General features: G+C 34.4%; 1 protein-coding gene across 4 annotated transcripts; it reads right to left on the bottom strand.

Annotated features, from left to right (window-relative positions):
* Positions 1–1372: 1372 nt before the first annotated feature.
* LOC147628986 (uncharacterized) lies at positions 1373–5641 on the bottom strand. Of its 4 annotated transcripts, none has more exons than XM_086812181.1 (4): positions 4750–5641; positions 3907–3974; positions 3442–3792; positions 1373–2199 (listed from the first exon to the last, which is right to left on the bottom strand). In XM_086812181.1, exons 1-4 carry the CDS (start codon positions 4877–4879, stop codon positions 1579–1581), a joined length of 1170 nt encoding a protein of 389 aa, XP_086668307.1. In that variant the 5' UTR covers positions 4880–5641; the 3' UTR covers positions 1373–1578. The 4 variants fall into 4 exon arrangements, with proteins under 4 accessions (XP_086668307.1, XP_086668309.1, XP_086668305.1 ...); XM_086812183.1 differs by having other exon boundaries at positions 5176–5641; XM_086812179.1 differs by having other exon boundaries at positions 3442–3974.
* Positions 5642–13066: the final 7425 nt, after the last annotated feature.

Raw genomic sequence — 13066 nt, 5'->3', positions numbered from 1 at the left:
CTATTCCCTAATTCAACAATTACATTGTCCACCTCCACCAATGACCAACCTCTCCATTAGTTTTTGCTCCTTCAAATGTTCTCTTGGCCCCAATGCAATGTTGTTCTCCAACATTATTTGCATCTTCGTATTCTCTTTCTCAAGAACACGCACCCTCTCACTCATTTGGGCATTCTGTACAACTTTCATAGTATACGCTACAACTTGTAAATTTTCCAACTCTAATCATCTGTTACCATCAACGTGATAATGGAGGAAAGAGAGAGATATATATATATATATATATATATATATATATATATATATATATATATATATATATATATATATATATATATATATATATATATATATATATATATAGAGAGAGAGAGAGAGAGAGAGAGAGAGAGAGAGCTATTCATACTACGAAGGTGGTAGTATTTTAAAACACAAAAAAAAAACATCATTATTGAAACTAAGACTTGCAATCAAAGAATACTCATAGAATTGCTCAAACTAAAAGGTCAAATACTAATTGTTCAAATCCACCACATTTAAGATAGTTAGAATGCTAGTAGCATCATAAGTTAGATTTCGTCCTAGCCTTAGTTACGGTACACAAAAATAATATAATATTCTCATGAATATATTATAATATTAGTAAAACGTGATCCTATGCTACTCCGTAACCTTTGTATATTCAATAGCTTGATCTTTAATCCATGACGTAGTGCTTTTATGTTATTAGCTTACATGCATACCGCATTAGTCATGAACAAATCAACAGATAAGTAAAGCACTGGTATGATCATCACAACGCTAGTCCAAGCCCTTGTCACACACACAAAAACACATATATATGTAAGTATACATACACAAATAAATGTATACATACATATATATGTGTATACATATTACACACACATATATGTATGTATGTATATATACACACACACACACACACACACATATATATATATGTATGTATACATACATATATATGTGTATACATATTACACACACATATATGTATGTATGTATACACACACACACACACACACACACACACACACACACATATATATGTATGTATACATACACGCACATATGTGCATACATGTGTGTGTGTGTGTTTATGTATGTGCACACACACATGTGTGTGCGTATATATGTGTACACACACGTGTGTGTGTGTGTGTGTGTGTGTGTTTGTGTATGTATGTATGCATGCATGTATATATGTGTGTGTGTATACAAAAGAATCAACAAAATCTGCCTCATCGCATGCTGTCCAGGAGCTTGATCTAACTACATCCGTGATGTAGGGGCACTTTTTATGTGTTTAGCTCGCAGACACATACAATATCAATCATGAACGAAACAAAAGGAGGAGGAGGAAAATTGTTTGTAATCTTGGGAAAATCTAAAGTTTGTTCTGGGAAAAAAGAGAAAAAGGAAATTGTCCTAGCACCACAAGGCTGCACTTTGCAGCCATCTAAGTATGTATACATTTTGGGGGGGGGGGATATGTGCACATGATTGTTTGGCCTTGAGAAAAACACATAATTAAACACTAACTTGGTGGCCTTGAAGTGGTTAAGCCCAGCTTGTAGTGTTCCACCAAGGAAAAGCTCCTTGATCTTCCAAGATGAAGCAATATGTGCTGTAAATATTTTCATCCTCTTCCGTTTCCGCCTTGACATGCATCATGGGCTCAAGGGTCAAAATCTTGGGAAAAACTGTGCCTTGCAGGTCAGCAGAAGATGAAGTCTTGATAGCATTAGCTGCAGCGCCGCAGGAGTTTAAGTAATTTGTATTAGCTGTGGGATGATCATTGATTGTGGGCGTGCTTATTGTATGAATTATTGCTGCGCCATTGATTATGGTTTCTTTTGAGTTAATACCACTGTCAATGGCGTGGGGGCTGTTGATAGCCTCGCTCACAGCACTCCCTTCTGTGCCGGAGAGTGCAGAAACCTCTAATGGCTGCTGCAGCAGCAGCTTCCCTGCACCATGATCATCTGCTGCACGTTGCTTATCTGTTACATGGGCGCCCTTCTCTTCGCTAATATCAACCGTAGCAGCTGGCTGCAGCTTCTGATCATCTCCATTATCCTCTTTGCTAGTTTCCTCAACCTTCACCTTCTCTTTATCAATACCACCTTCGCTAGCATGATATTGATCCCCTTGCTGCAACTTAGCTTTCAAAGACATCACCTGAGAGAGAACGAGAGCAGTACTCATCTATAAGGAGCATTACTTAACCTTTGCAATTACATCAATCACAAGCAAACGTCTAGATTTTTAGAAATTTTATACTCCTAGATTAGAATACACCTTGCTTATTCTTATGCTTACTATAAACTGCTGCATCCTATATTAAGCCATTTGACTTAAGCTGTTATAGCTGACCCCGGTTTCTATAAACAAAAATCTTAATTTGTTCCACCTTGGGTTTAATTTATGGGGTTCCCGGCTTAACCCTATATCAAAACCCAAATATTTTCATTTTTTTAAAAAAAATTTGCACACACACACATGGGGCTTGAGGATACATGTAGAATTGTATGTATGTCATGTGTATACACACATGGGGCATAGGGATACATATAGAATTGTATGTATGTCATATGTATACACATGGGGCATAGGGATACATATAGAATTGTATGTATGTCAATTGTATACACATGGGGCTTAGGAGTTGTATGTATGTCATATGTATACACTTCAAAACGACGGGTTAAGTAGAAATAATGTTTGTTTTTTTACAACTTACCTCATTTTTTGACGATCGCTCAAGAACGCCCAAAAACGGGCATGATGCCCATCAAAAAGCAACCTTGGCCCCATGCATGGGTGAACTCTACCTTGCTCCCTTACATGTCTCCCCTTGGGTTCACCCATTGAGCGTCAAACCCATGGTTTTTGGGCATGATGCCCATCAAAAAGCAACCTTGGCCCCACGCATGGGTGAACTCTACCTTGCTCCCTTACATGTCTCCGCTTGGGTTCACCCAATGAGCGTCAAACCCATGGTATGAAATTTTCGTAAAAAAATTGGGGAAAAAAATAAGAGACCTTTACTAAAAAGAACTAACCAAAAAAAAGTACTATACCTTGGGATTATAACTAAATTTTATAAAAAAACTATGGATGTAAATAAAGACAAAGAAGGCTTAATTTCAAACCCCCCAACCAACACACACACACACACACCAAAAAAAAAACACTAAATGTCAGGTTTTCTATAAAATTAAGTAAAGAAAAATAAAAGCCTGCTGATGTATTCTTGAAGGCTGATGGCCATTGGTTAAACTAGCGTACTATCTTTAATTTGCTAAGGGCACGGAAATAGAGGGGTTTATTTAAAATTTTCTGATTTAAATGAATGAAGCTGATGAATTGTTTAATTAAACAATAATTAGAGAGGAAGTAAGTATATGATAATTAAAATACCTGGTGGTGGAGCTCTTGTTTCTCATGGAGGAGGGCATCAAAGTGGGCTTGCAAGGCGGTGTAGGAGAGCCTGAGGGCGTCGTAATCCTTTTCCAGCTGCTTGGTTTTCCAGCGGGCGCGCCTGTTCTGGAACCACACCGCCACTTGGCGAGGATGCAGGCGGAGCTCCTTGGCCAGCTCCAGCTTACGCTCCGGCTCCAGCTTGTTCTCCTCCTCAAAGCTCCTCTCCAAACACCTCACTTGCTCCGGACTCAGCCTCCTCTTCTTCTCTGGCTTGTACACACAATCACTGCCTGTGTATAATTCATCCTCTATCATCATGCTGTCATCCTCTTCCTCGTGCGCAGCGCCCTGCAACGCCAGCTCCCCCTCATCCATATTAATATGATCCACCCCTCCTCCACCATGCCCTTCCATATCCTTATATATATACGTTGCCCTACTCTTAGCTGCAATCATACTTACCATTGATGATGATCTCTTCCTTCCTCCACCTCCCATATTGATGCTAGTCACCACTGGAGACCCTGATCCTATTTAATCACAATGATTCTCTATCAGTTATACCAATTAAGACACACACACACACACACACACACACGGGTGCACATATCTCAACTCATAGAATTTTGTGATCACTAATCTCCATTGATTCGAATTACAACAACCAGGCATGATCAGTCATCACTATCAATTCTGGAATGAAGACATAAGATGGAGCTGATTATACTAGTTAGGCTGCACACACACTTTTTTTATTATTATCGTGAAACAGGCTGCACACACACACACACACACACACACACACACACACACACACACTAGACACACGTGCACAACATCAACTCATAGAATTCAGTGATCACTAGTCTCCATTGCCCTGAATTTCAACTACCAGATGATCAGTTACCACTATCACTTCCAATTCAAGAGAAATAATGAAGCTAACTATTATATCTACCACTGATGATAAACTCTGGTTTCACTAGTTCTATACATACATCATATTTATCATCAATTAACCACCAGCATTTCTCATGTGCATGCAGTCTTTCTCCCCTGTAAATCAATTAAAAACACTCAATTATGTACCTTAACATAATCTTCTGTAATGATAACCACCAAATCACACACATGAAACTAACTTAATAAGATGTGGTTTGAGCTTCTTTTGTCAATTCAATCATACAACAGTAATTATGGCAATCTCAAAGCCAGAAGAAAGCAGTTATCTTGCTATAATATATGCAATAAGAACCACACTGTCAGCCATGAAATTAAATGCAAGGAATGTATGTGAGCATGAACCTTGGAGAAGTGAAGGAGAGCAAGATGCGACCATAGCTTCGAGGGTATCACATGGAGTGCCATTCATTAGATTAGCTGGTATGACAAGCTGGATGTTTGAGGCATTGCAGCTGGGTGGTGCAGTGGCCATGGTAAGCACTGAGAGCCAAGTTTAAATTGAAAAACCCTCCTTCAAAACCAAAGGCTGTGCAAGTGGAGTGGTGCAAAAATCCCATTTAAAGATGTTCTGATGCAGTAAGGATATTAGATACATGATGAGGTACCAGGATCATGGGCAAGAGCAGGATGATGGGAGATTTTTTTCCCTACTTGAAGGAGGAAGATAATAAATTAAGTGCAGGTGAGTTAGTTATGGCAGAGATAGATAATAAATAAGAGCTGGCAAATCAGGGCTGGCAGCCTGATGTTGTGGCGGAAGAAGCTTACAGTGCTGCTGCTGGCGATGGAAAGCACAAGAGCCTCCATTAAGATCCAAGGATTGAAGCGTGTAAGCTGTCCCCATAGGCCCCCTTACGGAAGGGGACTGTTCTTAATGAATCAAAATGCAAGAAGCCATAGGGTAAGGCTGGGAGCTGGCAAAATAATTGTGATCACATTGTGATCAAGGCGACTGTATAGGTTAAGGGCGAGAGGGTGATGAGAGGAGAGAGAGGTGGGTGGAGGGGTGTGTTGTTCTGCAGAGAGGGAGAGTCTGGGGGATGTGGGTGTGTGTGTGTGTGTGTGTGGTGAGGGGGAGGATTGCCAGGATGAAGAAGGGTGACGCTTTTGAAGGAGAAATCCAAGAGGCTTTTGTGGGTTCTGTGGGTAATGCTTGTTTTTGTGTGTATTTTGGCCCCTTGTGGTAGGTGGAGGTGGGCATCAAATCCAACAGAAAATCAAAAAGTGGGCGAGAAAAACTGATCGTGCAGGCCTCCGCAGACAGGCAGACAAAGCTAGAAAAGAAAGTAGCCCTCGCTGCCCGTGAGCCTTGGAGAGGAGGAGACTCGTCACTCGAGAGAGAGAGAGAGAGAGAGAGAGAGAGAGAGAGAGAGGAATCCACCCACAAAACAACCCATGGTCCCACGCTCTTTTATTTAGCCTTTATATGGGCCCAGTGCCTCTTTTAAGTCCTCTGTTGCCCAAGGGCCAAGGCCCAAGGGGCATCACACTGGTGCTAGAAAAAAACATTTTTGTCCAAATAAAAGTTCACATGTCCCCATCTTGCCCAATTTTTCCTTCCAATTTCTCCAGAGTCCACACCGTCGTATTTCATAAACTAATCCTTGTAGAATCTTACCCCTTGATTTTAAGACAAGCCTGGATTTCTCCCATTTTTCTTTTCCAATCTCAGTCGGATGTGAAAAATAGACTAGTGGAATGGTTTTTTCTCATCATTGCAAAAGTTTACAGATCCGCAAAAATCATAGAAGGCCTCCAGTAACTTCCTTGATGGATAGACAACACTGCACCATTCGAGTGGAATTTTGAGGCAATCTCCCTCCTAAATTCCCATATGGCCTACTAAAACCCCACAAATTGGATCTCACACCTAAAACTCCTTATGATATATTATTGTGTTCATACCCATAACAACCCATAGCATGTCTAACATGCCTTTCAAAGTTGTTCAAGGGAACTTGGGTTGGAGCCTCAAACATGAACTCTAGAATGTACAATAGCATAAGCCAAGCTTCTAGTTTAATGCTCGGGGGCTTCACCTAAAAATATGTAAGTATACTATGTGAGTTCAAATAAAGGGGTTTTTTAATTCAAAAATTTAAGGTAAATTTACAGAAATACATTTATAGAAGGGGTTTTTTAAATTGATTTTGGGAAAAAAAACCTATAAATCTATAAAGAAAAAGGGGTCATTTTATTCATTAAAAAATTTACAAGCAAGGGGTTTTTTAATTACCCCTTGAATGCACGTGATACATAGGGTTTCTCCCGCAAGGTTTAATGGTGGTAGCATAAGGAGCTCAATGTACTTCTCCTTACATATACAATCAATTTATCATATTGATAGCAGTTGAATATCCACTCAGCATTATGGCAAGTTAAAAAATATATATTTTTTACAAATCTAGTACCAATAAAGAAAACCCAATCTTCCAATGACATTGAAATATCGAATCCCCTTCTTATCTTAGGCCCATCTCTCCTTTGTTTATATAGAAATATTTGGAAACAATATTGCAAGGTTTCTCTTATAGTTTCATTGAGGTTTTTCACTACAACAAGATTGTCAAAGAGCGATGATTTGACACACTTACATTTTTTTCTCCCAAAATTCCTAGACCCTTGCTATAAATATCACTCTCATCTTATTACTAAACCCTTGTTCTTGTATCAAAAAAATATCACGAAACCATCACTAATATGGCAACACAATTAGGAAAAATAGGGGGTAAGGCCCGGGTAGAAGGGGGATTGGGCAAGCTAACCATGACTAAAGCTTGTCCCATACAAAATCTTCAATATTTTACTTTCCAAAGTTAAATAAGAAGGGATATCCTTCTTCTTCATTATCTTCATTAGCCATTGCATGGTAAATAAGAACACGAAATGATTCTTTACATAGGAAAAAAGAAAAAATGTAAAACCTATGATATTAAAAAAAGACTACATGACACTTAAAATAGAACTTACCCTCTCCTTAAGGTGAAATATAATTAATTAAAAATTTAACTTAAAAACAAAAAGATAAATTTACCATGTGTGTGTGTGTGTGTATATAAAATAAGAGGAAAGGAGCTCAAGACTTGCAAAATATAATCAAGAAAACTCTCATAAGTTAGAACATGTGCATAGGGAAACCATAATGCAATAAGAGAGAAAGTGAGACTAAGAGAGTACCTTGGTGGTGGTAGAGGAAGTGTAACTTAAAGAGAACAAACAAAAGGGGAGAACATGGCTTGTTGTGCTGCCTTCTTGAAATTTAAAATTGTCGGCATGGGTCTTATAACTTTTAAAATAAAAAAAATTGACAATGTCACTACTAATGATGCTTTTATAATAATCATTCACAAGAGAGTTGAATTGACATTATTTTAGCATTTAAGTCCAAAAGTAGTCATAACCACTTATATTGCATAGAAACAATACTTTGAGAAGATTGGAATAGTCAAATTACAATATCAATTTTAACACCAACATGATGATTTACTTTAATATGAATTTTAATACTAACGCAATATCAATTTTAACACCAACATGATGATTTACTTCAATATGAATTTTAATACTAACGCAATGATTCATTTCAACCAAAGTTTAAATAAGTAAAATGGAAGCAATGTGATTGTAAATAAGTATCTCATTTAACCTTAATTATGATAAATTAAGATCAATTGGCCTTAACTAAGGTTGATTTATTAATTGAGGCTCGATTAAATCTCAAATTCCTCTAAAAAATAAAAAAATGTAATGAATAAATTATCTTTCTAGACTTTGGAACACATCAATTGAACTTAGTTAGACATATCTACACTTAGTATAATTATATCTAGCTAGAATTAATCATATCTAAGTAGAATCTTAATTATACCTATAGGAACTAATTGATTCTAGTTGGAGCTAATTGAATCTAATTGAGAACTCAATTATATTCAACTATAGGATCTAATTGAGTCTAGTTGGACCTAATTGAATCTAAGTGAGAGCTTAATTGTATTCAACTATATCCATTAAATACATTAAGCATGGTAGTATCTTTAGAATATCCAACATTATAGAAGAAAATGAAATCCATTGGGATCATATTATATCTCATTTATCTCTACTTATATATAATTTATATCTAATTATGCATATTTATATCTATTTCTATCTAATTATATCTTAATTAGATCTATTTATATCTAATTATGCATAAAGTTTTGTCATTTGGAGCAAAATATAATACTTAATTAAGACTTTGATCGTATAAAAAAATGAAATTAATTAAGATCTTAATTCTATTCAAATTAGAATCAAATAAAGACCTCAATTATGTCTAAATTGGAATTAATTAAGGTCTCGATTGAATCCAAATTAAGACCTGAAAATTGGAATTAGTTAAGGTCTCAATTAATACTTAATTAGATGTAATTGAGACCTCAATTGTACCCAATCATGACCTAATTATATCCACACATATATGACTCATTTAAACCCAAATAAAAATGAGTTAGACCTATTTAAGACCTAGCTGATACATACAAATGTTAATGATACAAATTTTTGATTGTGGATATTTTAGCTAAGCTAGATGCATAAAAATGTATAAATGTTTAGTTGTGGATACCATAGCTTTGCCTGAAAGTTCACAATAACCTTGGAATCAATTAAGTTCACTATAGTCTCTTTTATTTTTAATAAGAATGTATATGGTTTTATAATGTTTTTATAAAATAACAGGAGAGGTCTACCTACACACAAGAATGTCTTACTACCATTAGAGAAGTAATAAGTCTTAGTCCCCATACAGTCCACTGGCCCGAGTCCCGCCCGAGTCCCCAGCCCCATTATATATAGAGTTACCCAAAATAATTTTGAGTAAGAGATTTTGACACCCACATAGACCAACCCTAGTAGAGTTTCTTATATATACAGCTGACCAAATCACACCCATTAATATACAACAATAGGAGCCTACTTCTACAATTAGAAAAATGAGAGACCACAATAGAGAAAACAAAAGTCAACCTCTCAATTTCTAAGAGTAGTTCAACTCCATTTTTTACATTCTCAAGATAGGAGAATGCCATATGCATAGAGTTGAGGTAAAACATGTGAAAAAGAAGAATGTATATACTCTCCAAGAATACTCACAAAAAGATAAAAAATGACGTGTGAGAAGTGTTAGGCTTTTAGCAATGATTTTCTTGGGTGGTTCACCTATAAGTATATAAGATATTATGTGAGTTCAACAAAAGTTTTCACGGACTTAAAGATAATTTTACATTTGTAAGAGGATTTTTCAATGAAATCTTCATCATAAGTTCGGTTAAATAAGGAGTAATTTTATTCTTTTTAAATTTATAGAACTGTTATGTCTAGGAAATAAATTCTCAAAGATACATGAATTTTTAAGTGGCTTTTTAATGCATGGGGGATACACAATCTTTTCATAAACCCTTGAGAGGAAGTACGAAACTTTAACAATTTTCAGAGTGTGTAAAAGTCTCTCATGCCATCATTTTTTCCTTGAAAATTTGAATACCTTTCATAAAGTGCCTCAAAAATAGCCTCACATTGCCATGATACTCTTGTAGTGTTTGAAACAATCATAAATCTTTTCTTATGCTAAAGCTTTGAACCAAAACTAGAGCTCCAATAAAATCATTTTATCATTTTTCTACTATATTTATACCACATTGTATAATAAAATTTAAATTACTATGTGATCCAAAGCACATAATGAATAATTTTATGCTTTGATATAATAGCCACAATCCCACAAAAAGAAAAAAAAGTAGAAATGTAGTAAAAGTGAGTTTAAATGCTATGATTATGAAAATGCATTCTAGTATAAGAAAATATCATTCTATTAATTCACCCCTTATAGACTCTTTGCATACACATTATATGCATATGCATATGCATGTGTGTGTGGAGGTACGCACACACACACGTCTCAATCCCATTTCAAATACATGTTTTGGGTCAATAACCCAAGGATAAAGTGTCTTGGGAGTAACTCTATTGACCCTATGCATGGCTTCATAATAGTATATGTGTTTATAGGAGCATGAAGCTCATTTCTAAGAATATAAAAATTTCCTTAAAAAATCTTTGATGTATTACTTATAAATGGGATACAAAAAAGATCTAGTAGACTCTATAAACACCTAAAAAGAATTATACATCTTTGAGTTTATAAATACTCAAAATTATGGATTATTGAAAGTTCAATGAAATATGTGGTGATGTAAAATCTAAAAATAGCCTTATAATTGAGCTAAAGAAAATTGATTAAATGTAACTTTTTTAAATTTGAAAGAAATGAAGATAAAAGAAAATGAAAAGTCATGAAATGACTCATGTATATTCATTCTAGAGGATTATAATGTGAAATACGTTTCTCACAAGGTTTCAAAGTCAGATTTGAATAAATTTAATTTAATGTTAAACATTCATTGAAAAGAAGCATGTTTTAGTCTTTTTGGTTCTATATGTATTACTATCTGTTAAAGAATAATAGCAGAGTTTTCGTTCATAAATCATAGTCGAATATAATTTATGAACCTATAAAAATATAAAAAGGTGACAAGTTTTTTTAAATTACATAAATCTTTTCTCTTTAAAATGATTTTAGAAATTTTTAAATTTTAGAACTATTACAGTACAAAGCATGAATCAACAGATAATGGAGTATAACGTAGTTAGAGGTATAGTGTATATTTTTAAGATTTAGAAAAAAACCTAGTATAATAACAATATTAAAGTATCTAATAGCTTTAAAAGGATCCAAACAAGGTAGTTAGAAGTATAGAGTATATTTTTTAATATTTAGAAACAAGCCCAGAATAATAACAATATTAAAGTATCTACTAGCTTTGAAAGGATAGTGTATATTGAAGTATCTACTAGCTTTGAAAGGATAGTGTATATTAAAGTATATAATATCTAATAGAAGTAAGGTAGTTAGAAGTATAGTGTATATTTTTTAGATTTAGAAATATGCCTAGAATAATAACCGTATTAAAGTATCTAATAGCTTTGAAAGGATCTTAAACAAATGGAGACAAGGGTGTTGTAGAACATATCAACTTGAAATCAAACCCAATAAAACCTCTCTAACACATGGTGGAAATTAGAACCCCCATTTACTTTGTCCTCACAACATAAATGAGAAGTTAAAGAGTGCTTTTCAAAAAGTGCATTTCCTTTACCCTCATAAAATAGGAGAAAGTTAAGATTGTTTTCTGAAAACCACTTTCTTACCATCACTTTGAGAATTATGATTTTTCTAAAATCACACTAATATGAAGCTTTTCAAAAACCACATATAATAGCGGTATCACACTTGTTTTATTTTCTTAAAATCATCACATTATATATGTTTACATAGTAACCCATTGATAAAGTCATGAGTGATTATGTTGTACACCTTCCTTGAACAGTTGGTCTTTCTTCCTACTAAGAGCATGGAGACACACACACACACAGTGTGACAAGCCAATTAAGGTTATTTACATTTAAATGGATTTCATGGGAAGATAATTTTAAATTATTTAAGATAGATTGATAGATTAATTACCAAATATGGTATTTTTCATGGAAAAATATATGCACATTACAAGCATTTATACCTATAGAAAGTAAATTTTGGTAATAAGTGGTGATTTTATTCTTAAATATTCAAAATCCATAGAAAAGGGTTGTTTTAAACATTAATGCCTATGTTCTATATAGTCAAATCTCTCAAGCTGCCAACTCATAACTATAAGTGGCTAACAAGACTTATGCAGAAAAACCATTTGTAAATTTAAATAATAAGTGCATCAAAATTCATTACAAATGATATTATTAAAAACATTCCCCTTATAGCATTTGTCTTACTATAGTTTCTCCTGGATAATGATGATCTTCCTACCTCAATTATTCTTAGACAAGAGGAGATCTTTGAAATCAAGTCCTTCCTTGTTGTGTTCTCCTTATTGTACCCAAAAAAGTTATAATTTGCCGACATGTTTAATTACATTCTTGCCAAGTTGTGATCTTGAATCTATTATGACATGCTATATGCAAGATGCTATGGTTGATTTAAAAATAGTATCATACACATTTTTATTGGCATGACTATTAAGGGATTTAAGTATACATAAGCATAAAAAAGTTCTTTAAATATTTCTTATGCTTGAAAAGAACTAGCAATCTTATTTCTCAATTATTAGCATGATAAATACTTGAATACTAAAAGTGTAGTAGTATTATAACTAGATTCTTACACATATCCCCATACTGGAATACCAAAATTGTACTAGGGGTCATAACTAGCCTCTTACATATATCCCCATACAATTTAAAAGTTGTAGTCAACATGAAGGAAACATTTAAAAGATTTGTAGCCTTTGTAATGGCCTCTTATAGCTATAATCAAGATGAATCCTCTAAGGGAGTCCTAAACATTGAAATATTTTATTACGTGTATGATATGCTTCCCACATGTAAGTGCCCTAGAGGAAAATAAAGCTTTTGAGTCCAATTTAGGGGAAAGTATTTAATTCACCCACATTTTTTCAAAGAAGAAGATATGTTTAGTGAAAAAGAGATAGCCAATAGTATAATATATTGTGAATCTTTACTATTTAAAAGAAATCCTAAGATAAGTAAAGTGTAAATTTAAGAAAAA

The sequence above is a fragment of the Cibotium barometz genome, chromosome 18, assembly GCF_041138505.1.
Source record: "Cibotium barometz isolate CiBa-2024 chromosome 18, ASM4113850v1, whole genome shotgun sequence".
Lineage (NCBI taxonomy): Eukaryota > Viridiplantae > Streptophyta > Polypodiopsida > Cyatheales > Cibotiaceae > Cibotium > Cibotium barometz.
Note: the sequence above shows the minus strand (reverse complement) of the source record. Positions and strands in the feature narration are given on the sequence as shown.